We start from the raw sequence: 14,824 nt of genomic DNA, 5'->3' as shown, positions 1-14,824 counted from the left end.
ATTTTCTCCTCGGGAGCGACTTACATAACTATATATATATGTACAATGTCGTAGCTGGAGCGCGCTCGGCGAGTGGACTAGGCTGCAATAGTGCACAGCTGCAGCGGTGCAAGTGCATGTGCATTATAGACTGCAGGGGACACGCGTCTACATACATGCAATGCAAAAATATTAGTCGCGTCGGGCGCGATCGAGTGTGTGCTAATACCTATATATGTAGTGCATTGTATACTCGCGCGCACCTTTACTTTGCGCCTGTCTTTTGGCACGAGTATACGCGCGCGCCTGCCTATACGTATATATATTCGCGTGTGCTATATATCTGTAGACACGCGCTGTGTATAGTGCATGGGCAAGAGCATCCATATAGAGAGAGCCTCACGTACCACGACTTGTCTCGCTCGTCCGAGCTGCACTGCAGTCCGTGTTGTACGGCAAATGTGCAGTTGCGTATACGTGCATAACATAACGTATATATAGCATACATAGTGAATAGAGCAGTGCGCGACATTGCGCTGCAACTTGTCACATCGACATCGTGATAATATATTCTAATAATTCGACGGATTTTGTGGCATCGCTGCAGTGCTGTCCTGTAATGATACATTGACAAGGCGAAATTAATACGGCGAGCTATACGGTGCAGTGTATCATAATCGTCCGTGGATGATCGCGCGGTCAAGTCCCCTGCTGATATATGCCATCCTACTTCTATATGCGTTGTGTACCAGCAGTGGCAGCAGCAGCAGCAGCTCACAATAGTACAATAGTTATATCGTACTCGTAGGCCAGCAGTAAGCAGCAGTTTTACTTGGCTGTGGCGAAACTCACGGCAGCTGCTGCTCTCGTCTCCCTTTTAAGACTACGGGGAAGCTCTCTAACCTGCGTCAAACTTAACGAGCAGCAGCACTACGTAGCTAGCTAGCAGCAGCGTGCCCAATGTCAATGTATAAGTATAGAAGCTAGAGTGTCGTCATGTCGATGATTATAAACTTTTCGCCAAGGACGTCGAATGTCCAGTAGTGCTGATCCTGTGCGACGTGCGCGTGCAATCGCAGTAGTGATGCACGATGATTACTCCGATCGTTCGTCCATACGATTGTTGTTTGCTCCGTCGAGCGCAGGTTTGTTGTGTGTCTTGTTTATTTCCTATAGCTCATTTCGATGTCTCTCGGGCTATACGCGTACCTGAACACTATGTTGAATTCGGTCAAATTTATATATAATACACACCTCTCTGGGAGCTATAACGGTTATGAGACTTTTAACGCGAGTCGAGCTTAACGCTTACTTATATAGAGTAGCCTGTTTATTTGTGAATCATATAGTCGTATATCTAATTAGTGCTTCCAAGTAGACTCATCGCGTATACGCACATACACGAGCGTCGAATTGAAGCAAGAGAGTAAGAGAGAGAGAGAGAGATAGGAGTCGAGCTATGATAAAACATATTCGGAAACAAAATTGAAAGAAGAGAGCTCCGATATAATACTTTGACGACATTGCAGAATCAACACTTTACGTTTTACGACATATACACGAGCATTTATATACATGCTAACAGGCGTGTATGTATACACATTCTCACTTATAAGTAGGCGAGACGGCAAAACATGTCGCGAATATACGTACGCATTATATCGCTTGTATCTTATCAAATTAAACGACACTTGAATATCCGGTGTATACGCAAGACAGAAAAAAAACTTCAAATGGGCCGCTTTCACTGCGTTTCGTTGCATTCTGTATAGTTGAATAATGTTTTAAACAAAAATTGGGCACACGTTATTTATCATAAAATATCGAAAATATTTTTATTTCGTACGGAAAAAAGACTCCCAAGTCACTATTTGCATTGCTTACGTTATGCGTCAACTTATGTTAGTCTAACAATACACACATACGTACTTTGCGTTCTCGCTCCTACTGTGCACGTACTTAATACGTAAATTTGCATCGAGCGCTTATTGTCATGCGGTAAAAACTTCGATAATATTTTAATTGTTTCTGGGCCATGAGTCACCATTACTTTCCCGTTTGATTAGACTCTGTGCTAATATCTGACATTTGGCTAACGAACGCGTTCGCCCAAGGATGTGATAATGCATATTCAGATATATTTGTATCTCTGTTAAACTTCATCTTTCTTTTTTTCTTTCGTGCAGGTTGCATCAGACTAAGTGATAGTTAAACAAACAAACTTTAAACATGATATGAGTGTGCAAACGTTGTGTTCAAATTTGCAAGAATCTACCATGTCTAGTTGTACAGAGGACAACTCAAATGTCTCAGGATTTCATCAGCTGAGTATTACCAGTACGTATCCAAGTAATCTAATTGCATTTTATTTTAGTCAAGTTGAACAATTAATTAGTTTATTCGAATGAACTCTTCATAACAACTTATAAATGCTCGCTATATAGTTGAATTTGTTGAAATTATCTCAGAATTCATGGCAATTGAAAAATTAAAAGCTATAATTGTTCACATAATAATATTGAATAAAAAATGTTAATAAATTATTTTCAATTGAACCTTATTAATGTGATTTAATCATTATATTTTCATATAGTTGAATCAGCAAGTCTAAGAAGTTCTACTTTTTTAAAACCAAATCCATACATTGAATTTTCCGTTGATGATAAAAGTCCTCGGAAAACAGAAGTAGCAAAATCAACTTTGCAACCTAAGTGGAATGAAGAATTTACAGTTCTGGTCACACCATATTCTCAACTTCACTTTCGTCTATTAGACCATAGCTCGTTTCGAAAAGATGCTCTAATTGGAGAAAAAAGAATTTCTCTTTACGACTTATTGGTACATTATAATGGAAAATTGGAAGGTTTAGAACTTACATTGGATTTGGTCACAGGAAAACATCATGATTATTGTCCTACTAAAGTAGGCGATTTAATAACATTATTTGATAGAATGAGACTTGATATGAGTAATGTACCACCTCCATTGCCAATAGCTCCTCCACCAAGTAATGGGCCAAGACATTCAGGTTAGTGTTTATTTGCTTATATCTTTTTGTACTGCTGTAAAAAACCTTTCTTTTAAAATCTAAAATGTTGTTTTTTTAATCAATTTCAACAGGAGCAATATCTGATTCTGCCAGTAATCATAGTATATTTAATGGTGGAATGCGTGCTCGCGTTAGATCAACAAGTTCAGAATTACCTTCCGCACTACCTCAACCTCCCCAATTAATGCGCCTAAACTCTTTAAATAATTTGCAAGATTGCAGTGGACCCAGTGATAATGAACCGAGTAGTAGTCGAGCTGTGGCTTTATATACTCCATTTATGACAAACAATTCCACCAATCATAGTAATGCAATTATTAATAACATAACACCTGAAGCAAGTTGTTCACCATTACCAAGAAATGCTGCTGCTCCACAACCCTGTTCATCAAGTATGCCAAGTCAGGCTGAAAACTTGCCTCAAGATGAGCCTTTACCCGCTGGTTGGGAAATGAGATTCGATGTATACGGAAGACGGTTTGTATTTCCGTTTTAATTTATCAATGAAGTTTGAAAACTTTTATTTACATTAGTCTTTTCTTTACATAAAAATAGGTACTATGTTGATCATAATACGCGTAGTACTTCATGGGAACGACCACAACCACTACCTCCAGGTTGGGAAATGCGTCGAGATATGCGGGGTCGCATTTATTACGTAGATCACAACACTAGAAGCACAACATGGCAACGACCTAACACTGAACGATTACAACATTTTCAACAATGGCAAGGAGAACGCCAATATGTTGTGCAACAAGGGAACCAAAGATTCTTGTATCCTCAGGTTCGTAAAAATGTTGATCTTTCATTTTTCTTAATTTATTAATTTCTATTACTAAGATTGATAATAACTTAAACTGAAGAATTGAAGATATATTAATCAATTTCACATTCATCGCGATAACATTTTGATGTATTGTTAGAAGTATACCTGTACTGAAAATGATTTCATTAAAAATTTCTAGGCTCATCAAGCAATGGCTGCTGGACCGTCAACATCCACAGCCGTTGAAGAAGATGATGGCCTGGGTCCTTTGCCTGCGGGTTGGGAAAGACGCATGCAACCTGAAGGACGACCTTACTATGTTAATCATAAAAATAGGACAACGCAATGGGAAGACCCGCGAACACAAGGTCAAGAGACAATGGATGAAGGTCCGTTACCCGATGGTTGGGAAATACGAATGACTGAAGATGGAGTACGTTATTTTGTTGACCATAACAATAGAACTACTACATTTCAAGATCCTCGACCTGGTGCACCAAAAGGGTATAATGCAGCAAAATTTATAATATCTTTATAATAAATGTTATTTTATTAATCGTTTGCTAATCAATTTTGACAATAGCCCAAAAGGAATATGCAGAGTTCCACGAGCATATGAGAGGTCGTTTCGATGGAAGCTCTCACAATTCCGCTTTTTATGTCAAACCAACGCATTCCCCAATCACATCAAAATAAGTGTAACTAGACAAACTTTATTTGAAGATTCTTATAATCAAATTATGAACGCTGAAGCGTTTGCTTTGAGGCGAAGATTGTACATAATTTTTAAAGGAGAAGAAGGATTAGATTATGGTGGAGTTTCAAGGTATAACATAATTCGACTGTTTAAACATCTTATTGCGTCCATATGAAAAATACAACTTTGCATTTTTTACAGAGAGTGGTTCTTCCTTTTGAGCCATGAGGTTTTAAATCCAATGTATTGTCTTTTCGAGTATGCCAACAAAAGTAATTATAGTTTACAAATAAATCCCGCGTCGTATGTAAATCCAGATCATTTGAACTATTTCAAGTTCATAGGAAGGTTTATAGCAATGGTAAGTCAAATATATAATATTTTTTATACTCTCATAGAATCATTTAAAATTTACCATTTTCATTTTCTAGGCACTCTATCATGGTCGATTTATCTACAGTGGTTTTACTATGCCATTTTACAAGCGCATGCTTAATAAAAAATTAATTATGAAAGATATTGAGTCCATTGACCCTGAATTTTATAAATCACTTGTATGGATAAAAGAAAATAATATTGATGAATGCGGTCTTGAACTGTATTATGGTGTTGATTTTGAAATTCTTGGTCAAGTAATACACCATGAATTAAAAGAAAACGGTGATAAAATTAAAGTTGTAGAAGACAATAAAGAAGAATATATAAGGTATTACACGATTAAATTTATCTTTTTCAATATTGAAGAAAAAATTTAAAATATAAAAAATTAATTTAGATTAATGACTGAATGGCGTATGACCCGAGGTATCGAAGAACAAACAAAAGCATTTTTAGATGGTTTCAACTCGGTTGTACCGCTTGAATGGTTGAAATATTTTGACGAGCGAGAGCTGGAACTAATGCTGTGTGGAATGCAAGAGATCGACGTCGATGACTGGCAGAGAAATACTATTTACAGACATTATACGCGTAATAGCAAACAAGTTGTGTGGTTTTGGCAGGTAATGTTCAATTTTTAAAAAAAGTGAATTATTATTAATGATTATTTTCAAACCTACATGTATTCTTATTATTTGTAGTTTGTCCGGACAGCCGATAATGAAAAGAGAGCTAGATTGTTACAGTTTGTTACAGGAACATGTAGAGTACCAGTTGGGGGATTTGCCGAGCTAATGGGTATTGTATTTTTTGAGAAATTACGTTTATTTAATGATTTGTTCATGTACAATTCATAAATTCATAATTTTCAAAAAACTATGTAGGAAGCAACGGTCCACAAAGATTTTGTATTGAAAAAGTTGGCAAAGAGACATGGTTACCACGTTCCCACACATGCTTCAACCGACTCGATCTTCCTCCTTACAAAAGTTATGATCAAATGGTTGAGAAGCTCAATTACGCAATAGAAGAAACTGAAGGTTTTGGACAGGAATGAACTTTAAGTCTCATTCAAAAAATTACGCTAATTTTCCTGACGATCCTAAGTATATTAGTTTTTAGCATTAATATTTTTATTGACAATGATTTTTAAATTCCACCACAACTAACACATCAAATTTATACCGTGCCACATAATTATAATAAAATTATTTTGAGCCGTGATGATTACAAAAATTAATGGTCCTAAATGGATCGAAAAAATTTCTGTCTGGTGTGAATATACTTGATGTTTTGAATGAGATCTGAGTTAGTAAAACAATCTTTCACGGACTTCATTCTGAGATGATAAAAACCAAACATTCCTTTCAAATAAAAATTAGAATTCTAAAGATTTTCAATCTTTATGTTTTTCGGTAATGAGACTGAAGGGCGATCGCTTAATTGTTTTCTGTTAGCGAAACGCAAATTTTTGAATTTTTAATGATGTAATGTAAATACATAGTGTATCAAAAATTAAAAATATTTAAATTAACTTCAATAATCTCAATTGTAATTAATTGAAAAATAATTAATTTTGTTACCGCTAAAGTGCGGAATTTTATTTGTAAAAAAGTTACAAGAATCAATTGGTACTTTTGTGAAATATTTTTACATCTCCAGTTGATAAATTCTTTAATGTTTTTTTATGATTTATTTAATTATATAAAGTATTTGAAATTTTTTACTTAAAATTTTTCTATACCCTTATTAGTTCGAGACAAAAAAAATGTATATTAAAAAAATTTATGAAAATATTTATTTTTAAATTTTTGGTTTCTATGGGTTTCAAAAAATCAAAAAACTAATTTTACATTTCTTTTAATAATATTTAAATTTAATTGAAAGTGTAGGAAAATCTTTCTTAAAAGAGTCTATCAATTCAGAAAAAAAGTAAAACATAAATTTTTATAAAGAATATATTTTTCTAAAACTATTGAGCGTGATTTTTAACCATATTAATGTTAATTTAACATTTAAAAAATACTGTATCGAGCATGATTCAATTCATTAAATATCGCTAGATTCAGATGTATGTATTATGTGTGTTAATTATTATTTTTAGATGGAAATATGAGTCCTATACTATTTTACTATGAAAAATTGTAATTATTAGCTTTGCACCTTAAGTGAAATATTTTAAATTAACTAATTTATCTACTAAAATTTCACTAAGAATTTTTTGAACCAAAGTTAAAGAATGAATAGGAATTAGCGTTTTTCGCGAATTGCTTACAGTAAAAAATTAAACATCTACTCTGTCATGTTACGTATAACAACTCTGAAAGTTGCTGGTGAATCTACAACACTTACCCAACTAATTCTTTTGTATTTAATTATGGATTCAATAGTACAATACTTTATTATTTTTGACCCAATTGTCAACTAATGGTAGTTTCTGTACATTTAATGTTAAAAAAACTAGAGTAACTTTGTTGTCCGTGTTAGATTGCTACTTAAGAGTTAGAGGTTTTACGAAAAAAACTTTCAAATAATTTAACCTGTTAAATAATAATTTATCTGTACCATAATTGATGCGTGCTAAACATGATCAGCTGTACATAGAGTATTTGTACAAATGAATCGTACAAAGTATGTAAATACTCGAAGTTTTATGAAAATATAAATTAGATTTATGATGAAATTATTTATTTAAAGAATACAAGTGTTTAATATAATTTATCACTTGAATCGTTCAAGATACAAACGATCAGATAAAAGAAAAAAAAATCAATAAATATTGCTTGGTAAAGTACGAATTTTGAAGGTGTATAAAATTTAATTTAAAAATTTTATTAGAAGTCAAGTCAATTTTACGTTTTTAATAAAATAATGACAAATTAAGATTACTCCAATAAAAGCATCTGTCGATTTTTGCAATATCTTCACTAACATAAATAATAAAGTATTCAAAGTTATTCGAAAAATTTTTTGTATAGGAATTGGTTTCTAATAAAATGCCAAGTTGTTGAAATGTCTAAAATTATTAATTTTCTATAGATATTTTAATAGAAATACTTGATATCACCTTATATCAAAAAAAGTAATTGCCAGTGTTAAAAAAATTAATGTCATTATTTTTCACTGCATAATGAAGTATGACAGTATCAAATGTGTGTAGATTTTACGTCAATTGTACATATATTTCAATTATAAGGGATACAATGTAATTAAAAAACAGAAATATATCGTTATCAGAAACTTTGAACTGATTTTTCTTTTATTAAAAATATTTGACTAAACATGTGGCTAACTTAATTTTTATAATTTTTACTCAGCATTAATTCATAAAAGATACTAAAGTCAGAACAATCAATTTATATACATTTTCTAATTTTCTAAAAATTATTCTATTAAATTTTATTATAGCTTTGGATAGGGTCCAAAAAATGAATACCATGGAACATCATCTTGACTACTTTCTCTCAAAGGAGATTGGAGAGTTTGCCATTTTTCATCAAAACTTTTTAATTCATCTGAAAATAAATATAGTAATGAATATATAGAATAAATTTTCAAAAATTAATGAGATTTTGTGGAAGATTTAAAACTTACTTTCATCCATATTTACTATATCTTCTGATTGAGTTTCTGACCCATCATTAGCTTTTCTGGTAGTAATTGTGTGTAATTTATTTCCTATTTGTCTAGTAACACTAATTTCTTCATTGCCCTCATTATCCCTCACTGTTTTACGCTGTTCTACACTTCCATCTGGTCGTCTGATCATTTGTGTAGAACTACTGAATGCAGAAAAGAACGATTTTCTGCTTGGTGAAAAAGGTTGAACTGAATTGTTTGGGCTTTTCCAAACTTTGGCTAGTTCATCTGAATTTACTCTAGATTAAAAATAAAAATTTTAAGTACGAAATGTATTTAGTAATTAATCATAATCTGTTAATACTGTTTATACTTACTTTCCATCAATATCTGTGTCCTGTTGATTCCCATCGGGTAATTGATAAGATGGTTTTAAAAGATCTTCTCTGAGTCTCTTTGGATCTGCATTCTCACCAGGAAGTTGGATGGAAAAATTGTCAACTATAAAAATATTTCAAATTAAATTCGTAATCATTAAAATATTGAAGTAAAAATGTTTATTTCAAGGCATACTTACATCCATGAGATTCCGGGTTAACAAATTGAGGTTTTAACACTTCATCTCTTGGACCTGCTTTGTGTTTACTGTCATCAACCGTTGGTGGTAACATATTATCAGAACCTATTGTATAGATGAATGATGAAATTATGTACAAAATTCTTTCAACGAAAAAATACTTTTCTTGAAAATTTACGTCTTTATTTAAATTGCAGTGAAATATATTTTAAACTTTATAATCAACCCACCTTCAAAAGGACCGATGGCGAATTGACGATCACCGAAGTTACCAAGACCGAAACCGCCAAAAAAGCTCTTCATCAAATCATCCATTTGGGTTTCGAAAAATCTCGTCATTTCGAACGGATCGCTAAATATTCTGAACTGATATCTGCTTTGACCTCTGAAAAAAATAACGATTACGTATATAACATATGCACCGTATATAATACAACTCTACACAAGTACACAAGTACGCATGGGTAGTAATGGTTGTGCAGTACACATACCTAAAGTCGTTGATGTCGTCCTCATCCTGGTCGTCGGTTTGCCAAATGGGGTTTCTGAAATTATTGCCGTACCTCGGATCATCTCGGAGCCTACAAAATAGAGATCGAATGAATTTCGAATGTAAATGTGTAAAAAAAAAAGTATCGCCGAGTGCATACAGAGTAGTTCATTATTTTGCACGGAACTTTCTAGATTATTCCCTTAGCCGTCACTCGATACATGGTACTAACCTATGTGGTTGCGGCTCCTGAGTTGAGCTTTTGCCAAAGATACCGCGGAAGAAGTCGAAAATCGACGACATGCTATTTCGAATGATTTAATTTCTGCACACACAGCAACGCTTTATGAAGGATGAATATGTCACGCTTCTAATGCCTATTGCGTCAGCTGGCTCAAGATAGGCGTCAGGCGTTATTATACGTCCGCACTGTAACGTATTCGATCAAAGACTAGCGGAGCGTGCTACGATTCGTGCAGGCGGAGAGAGCAGCATCGCAGTGCTGTCAAACGAAGCAGACCGACTGGCGACCGCGTCGGACTGTGTGCGCAGTGTTGTCATCAATTAATTGGCGATCTGTCAAAAATCAGGATCGTTGCAAGCTCGTCGCGGCAAATATTTCACCGAATCAAGATCAAGGTATACTGTAAATTAAAACAATCAGCCTTAGATATATTGCTAATTTATCGGTAGCTTATGCTCTTTGATAAACTACAATATCTATGTTTGTTTTTCAATTGAGCTTTTTAATAGACATTACAAGTGTTTAATTTATAATTCAGAATAATTATTACAAAAATACCATTGGAACACGAGCAGTGATTTATTGACAAGCAATCAATTGCAGAATTAACGTGTGACGTATGTAATTGCAGTCATCCACGTATTTGACCATTGGCAGACAATTTATGCATAAATCTGAATTATGATACTCGCTTCAAAAGATTAACTTTAACTTTTTCAATTTATTATCAATTGCGATATTTATCCACCAGGCAAATCGTCAGTTTATTTGCACGCATACGACGTAGCAGTCGAATATTGCGCCATTAATTTCGCTCTCAGATTGAATCAGTGCAATCGTCAGTCACTTTATATGGAAATTACTCATTTGACAGTTAAAACGGATTTTTTGATAAGCTTTACTGAGTGTGACAGCTAATGGAAAGACATCGCTTTCACCAAAATTTTTTAGAGCCAATTAGTTTTTCAAACAGTGTCAAAACAAAATAATTTCACCTTACCCTGGAGGTTATGTCGTGTCACTGGTTAGTTTGCAGTAATAATGTTGCTAAAAAATTGTGCTAAATAGTATTTTCAATGCATATGACTCTGATAGTGATTCGAAATTTTTTCAATTGCCATTTGAACTTGTGTCAACATAAACCATAATGCAAAATTATGATATTTTTTTCAGATCAATAAACTAATGGAAGTGGAGATAACAATTTACTTTTGGAAAGTAATGAAGACAAATCTTTAAAAAAAAAAGAAAAAAGAAATCTCAAAATGAATAGTTTAACTGGACAATTTAGGAAAACCACTTGGGATCCTATACTCATTGTTGCTCAAATTATTGCTGTACAATGTCTTATATATTTTATCTTGGGAATCATGATAATAATGATAGCTACTCTCCTTGGAACTACAAAATCTCTAGATTATGCTTTTCAGTACAAAGAAATACATGTACGAGATTTTGGAGGACACTTAGTTATTTTTATTTTTATTCTTAACTCAATTGTTGGTGCATTAGCATTGTGGTATCTTGTTCAGAGAACAAAACAGTGTATGGACTTTGCGTGTACAGCTCATTTAATACATTTAATTTGCTGCTGGATTTATAATGGCAGCTTTCCAACAACATTTAGTTGGTGGTGTTTAAACTTAGTCACTACGACTATCATGTGTGTTTGTGGAGAATTTCTGTGTATGAAAACTGAGTTGAAAGCTATTCCTCTGAGTATGTTAAGTCAAAAGACAGCCTTGTGAAAGTAACTTTTGTAATGATGTGTACAGTAAAATTAACTGTTGACTCCCTAAGTGTTTGAAAGATATTTGTAAAATGTTTAGTGAATCAACAAATTGTATAGTGTTATAAATTTTCTTGATATTCAAGTTTTATAATAAAATTATTATAGTTTTTACACAAAAAAATCAAGTTATGTATTTTAGTTCTGTTGAAATTTATTCTTTTTTTACAACTATAATTTTATTGGTAAACATTTTATAAGCAGCCATTGCTTTCAAATATCATACAGTAGTAACTAATCATTTATATTACAAAATAACTTTATTAATTCAACTACCAAGTTTTAAATTGATTCATCAGTGATGGTGATGGTCATCTTCCTTGTAGAATCTTAATCCACAGTAGCCACATGAATGATTGCCTGGTTTATCCTAAAATATTAATACAAAATATATAAGTTAAAAGCAGTTTAATTTTTTTTGATTTATTAAATGTTTTATCAAATTTGATAAAACTTAATGCCAAATATATTTGAAATATCCATACCAAGTTGATATAAACTTTAGGATGACCAAGTGGTCCACCACCACCATCACAGGATACAATTCTAGCCTTTACGGGTTCTGGTGGTACCTCTGCGATTAAATCTATTGCCCAATTACTGTTGACTTCTTTGGGCCTGTCGACAAATCTTGCCAGCCTACGATCCTTAGGATCGAATTTCTACAAAACGTAAAAAAAAGACAAAGAATTATAATCTTTGCTGACTTTATAATAATCCAGCCAATGTAATGTTTATTTTATAAATTGCTTCAAGGGCAAAATACAAAAACAAAATAATGAAACTCTAGTCGAGAGCAAAATGTAGCAGAACAAAACTGACGTAACCTCTAGTCGAGTCGAATGAAAAGAAAAATTAGATCAATAATGACTTCTTCGCTTACTTGGCCAGTATGTGTAACTTTGTCTTGAGGCTCCCAAGATGCATAATGTCTGGTGCATGGAATAAGTAATCGGGGAGCCGATTTACATTGAAGTTTTTCGCAACTAGGGATCAAACGGATGACACTTCTAGACGCCATATTTTTGGTCTTCTACTCTCTGTTCTTATCGACCGAGTTGGTGGCAGTGCTGATCGATGTCACGACGGCCGCATGGATAAATATAAGCAACAAAAGTGTCCGTGGCTAAATAAACACTAAAATTTTTCCATTCAACTTGTTCGGTTTAATGAAAAAGGTTAAGTGTATCGAAAATCAATATTATAAATACAATTATTTTCAAATGAGACTGTCTATTTGACACAACTCCTATTTCAGGCCGAATAGACAGTCACTTTTTAAAAATTCGAATTAAACTTATTGATAAACGACTTTATTTTTTTTCTTAAATTATTATTCTTTTTATCATCTTGAAAAAACCCAATTGAAATTGTTTGCATAGAGAATATTTTCTGTATTGCTTATCCGTGAGCTTGCATGCCGCAAGTGCAATATTACTCGAGACGTATTGAGAGTTAAACTTTTTTAAACGTATTGGATTATTATGTAAGTCAAGCTCTTTTTCAATTCGGCGGAGCACTAACTACTACTGTAGTGTGTACCTGAATTCGATGAACTATTTTATGACATATATAGTTCGGAACGTCATTTAAGTGCTTGCACTGCTCGCTGAATCTTGTACGATCTCACGAATTGAAAGAAGGAGTTTAGAAATACACGGTCAAATATAATTATTAAAAAAATGTCATGTAGGAAAAGCATATAATATATTGGGTAAAGAGCGGGGCTGTAAAATGCCCCATACTCGCTTGTTATGCCACTCTGTTGGATTATTGTATTAATTCTCAGAAACAGTCTTTTGACGCGCTTCGATCGAATCATATGAATAGAATAATCGAAATTCAATTTATTAACTTAAATATTTGATTTATTTGAATTACATGAAAAGTCTGACAAATTTAATAACACAAACCACCAAAAGATTCTAAAAATAATGCCTTTATAACGCCATAACTAATTTTGTCCTGCCACCGCGAGGCAAATATTACGCAAATCCTCGTTGGTCAGTTCGTCGATGATCATGTCGCAGCAGAGAATCGGCAGCCGATAGCGTGTGAGCTCCATGAAAGGCTCCAGCGCCCAGCTGTAGAAAAATTTTCTCCAAATTTTCTCGCACAGTAGCACGAAACAGGCCCGTTCATGACTAGTGGGAAGCATCAACATTTTGTTCGAGATCGTGAACTCCCGGTATTCCTCGGCGGCGAGTTGTTTCGCAATCTGTCCAGGTCGCAGCCGAAACAGGTCGTAGAGCGTCAAACTCGGTTTGACAATCGTCTCCTTGGTCGTTTTCACGAGCTCCTCGTCGTCGTACCAACGCTCGTTGAAATTCGTCGGCCTCTCGAACAGGCCGTGCTTGACGAATGTTTTCATGATCGTCAGGGCGTCGCTTCGATCCAGTTCGTATCCTCTCTTCTCTAAACGTTCGACGCAGACCAGAAGATTAGGCACCAGTCTTAATCTTAGATCAAGCCAATCGTCGATCATATAATTCTTCGGCGCTAGTACTTGGTCGGCGAAGTAACTCTCGTCGGGAAAAACGAAGCTGGACAGATCGGCGCCACGATCCAAGAGCACATCGACATTATCGGCCGATAGTCTCGCCACGGCCCATTGCAACGGTGTTCGACCCAATTCGTCTCGAGCATCGACTTGCACCTGAAGATGTTTTTTTTCACTGATCTCCAATAATATTTTCGCCAAGTCACCTGAATGGTGATTCTGAAGAATAATGTGCAGGGTTGTCTGTCCTTTGATATCGGTTGAATTCGCATCGCGCCTCTTCGCAGCAGCACTTGGACCTGCTTCTTGTTGCGGTGGCGTACGGCCCAGTGTAACGGAGTATTGCCAAACTTGTCCCTAGGGTCGATGTGCACCGGCCGGTCCAGCTCGTTGCAGATCTTGAAGAGCATATGCATCGAGACGGAATAATCGTCGCAACAGTCTTTGAAAATAATGTGCAGGAGTGTGAATCCGGCCTTGTTAACTAAGTTGGGATTGGCACCATTTCTCAGCAACAATTCAGACACTTCACTACAACAGTTCTTGAAAGACAAGTGTAGAGGCGAATCAGCTGTTTCTGGCACAAGTTGGTTTGGATCCTGGCCGAGCTCGAGGAATTTCTCGACGACGTCGCCACAGTCAAACATACAGGCCACATGGAAATGCGTCAGTGCTGATTCATCGGTGTAATTCACGTCGAATCGGTTGTAGACTTTGAAGAGGTCATCGACCATACCACTCAATAAAAAGCACAAGATGCAGTGCTGTCCTGC

The 14,824-nt window shown here is 34.6% G+C and overlaps 4 protein-coding genes across 9 annotated transcripts; 2 read left to right on the top strand and 2 right to left on the bottom strand.

The window, feature by feature from the left end:
* The first annotated feature begins 255 nt into the window (after nt 1–255).
* Nucleotides 256–6,407, top strand: LOC106648519 (E3 ubiquitin-protein ligase Su(dx)). 4 transcript variants are annotated; one of them, XM_014365451.2, is made up of 12 exons: nt 256–1,124; nt 2,166–2,316; nt 2,573–3,007; nt 3,100–3,505; nt 3,584–3,815; nt 3,997–4,301; nt 4,381–4,623; nt 4,696–4,855; nt 4,926–5,200; nt 5,270–5,495; nt 5,574–5,670; nt 5,757–6,407. In XM_014365451.2, exons 2-12 carry the CDS (start codon nt 2,214–2,216, stop codon nt 5,927–5,929), a joined length of 2,655 nt encoding a protein of 884 aa, XP_014220937.1. In that variant the 5' UTR covers nt 256–1,124; nt 2,166–2,213; the 3' UTR covers nt 5,930–6,407. The 4 variants fall into 4 exon arrangements, with proteins under 4 accessions (XP_014220937.1, XP_014220938.1, XP_014220940.1 ...); XM_014365452.2 differs by lacking the exon at nt 256–1,124 and adding an exon at nt 1,268–1,568; XM_014365454.2 differs by lacking the exon at nt 256–1,124 and adding an exon at nt 1,571–1,628.
* A 1,690-nt stretch (nt 6,408–8,097) lies between these two features.
* Nucleotides 8,098–9,962, bottom strand: LOC106648665 (HCLS1-associated protein X-1-like). The gene is made up of 7 exons (XM_014365734.1): nt 9,751–9,962; nt 9,520–9,609; nt 9,259–9,413; nt 9,029–9,133; nt 8,829–8,952; nt 8,467–8,750; nt 8,098–8,387 (listed from the first exon to the last, which is right to left on the bottom strand). Exons 1-7 carry the CDS (start codon nt 9,819–9,821, stop codon nt 8,275–8,277), a joined length of 942 nt encoding a protein of 313 aa, XP_014221220.1. The 5' UTR covers nt 9,822–9,962; the 3' UTR covers nt 8,098–8,274.
* A 107-nt stretch (nt 9,963–10,069) lies between these two features.
* On the top strand, nt 10,070–11,662 carry LOC106648666 (protein SYS1 homolog). Of its 3 annotated transcripts, XM_014365737.2 has the most exons (3): nt 10,079–10,157; nt 10,514–10,786; nt 10,936–11,662. In XM_014365737.2, the coding sequence occupies exon 3, from the start codon at nt 11,028–11,030 to the stop codon at nt 11,508–11,510; it is 483 nt and encodes a 160-aa protein (XP_014221223.1). In that variant the 5' UTR covers nt 10,079–10,157; nt 10,514–10,786; nt 10,936–11,027; the 3' UTR covers nt 11,511–11,662. The 3 variants fall into 3 exon arrangements, with proteins under 3 accessions (XP_014221224.1, XP_014221223.1, XP_014221221.1); XM_014365738.1 differs by lacking the exon at nt 10,514–10,786 and having other exon boundaries at nt 10,070–10,157; XM_014365735.2 differs by lacking the exon at nt 10,079–10,157 and having other exon boundaries at nt 10,169–10,786.
* A 23-nt stretch (nt 11,663–11,685) lies between these two features.
* On the bottom strand, nt 11,686–12,710 carry LOC106648667 (NADH dehydrogenase [ubiquinone] iron-sulfur protein 6, mitochondrial). Its single transcript, XM_014365739.2, has 3 exons — nt 12,435–12,710; nt 12,037–12,213; nt 11,686–11,921 (listed from the first exon to the last, which is right to left on the bottom strand). The coding sequence occupies exons 1-3, from the start codon at nt 12,570–12,572 to the stop codon at nt 11,847–11,849; spliced, it is 390 nt and encodes a 129-aa protein (XP_014221225.1). The 5' UTR covers nt 12,573–12,710; the 3' UTR covers nt 11,686–11,846.
* Nucleotides 12,711–14,824: the final 2,114 nt, after the last annotated feature.

Source organism: Trichogramma pretiosum, unplaced genomic scaffold (genome assembly GCF_000599845.2).
Source record: "Trichogramma pretiosum strain Unisexual culture from Peru unplaced genomic scaffold, Tpre_2.0 scaffold69, whole genome shotgun sequence".
NCBI lineage: Eukaryota > Metazoa > Arthropoda > Insecta > Hymenoptera > Trichogrammatidae > Trichogramma > Trichogramma pretiosum.
The sequence above is the reverse complement of the archived record's forward strand: the minus strand, read 5'-3'. Positions and strand labels throughout refer to the sequence as shown.

Bases quoted from the DNA above. Each gene is read 5' to 3' on its own strand.
- LOC106648519 (XM_014365451.2), top strand. From the start codon at position 2,214: ATGAGTGTGCAAACGTTGTGTTCAAATTTGCAAGAATCTACCATGTCT. The intron at 4,302-4,380 runs GTATAATGCAGC...TTTTGACAATAG, and splicing joins CGACCTGGTGCACCAAAAGG to CCCAAAAGGAATATGCAGAG. The intron at 5,496-5,573 runs GTAATGTTCAAT...TATTATTTGTAG, and splicing joins AAGTTGTGTGGTTTTGGCAG to TTTGTCCGGACAGCCGATAA.
- LOC106648665 (XM_014365734.1), bottom strand. From the start codon at position 9,821: ATGTCGTCGATTTTCGACTTCTTCCGCGGTATCTTTGGCAAAAGCTCA. The intron at 9,414-9,519 runs GTATGTGTACTG...TATTTTTTTCAG, and splicing joins GACGACATCAACGACTTTAG to AGGTCAAAGCAGATATCAGT. The intron at 8,388-8,466 runs GTAAGTTTTAAA...ATTTATTTTCAG, and splicing joins TATAGTAAATATGGATGAAA to ATGAATTAAAAAGTTTTGAT.
- LOC106648666 (XM_014365738.1), top strand. From the start codon at position 11,028: ATGAATAGTTTAACTGGACAATTTAGGAAAACCACTTGGGATCCTATA.
- LOC106648667 (XM_014365739.2), bottom strand. From the start codon at position 12,572: ATGGCGTCTAGAAGTGTCATCCGTTTGATCCCTAGTTGCGAAAAACTT. The intron at 12,214-12,434 runs GTAAGCGAAGAA...TACGTTTTGTAG, and splicing joins AAGTTACACATACTGGCCAA to AAATTCGATCCTAAGGATCG. The intron at 11,922-12,036 runs GTATGGATATTT...TTAATATTTTAG, and splicing joins CTAAAGTTTATATCAACTTG to GATAAACCAGGCAATCATTC.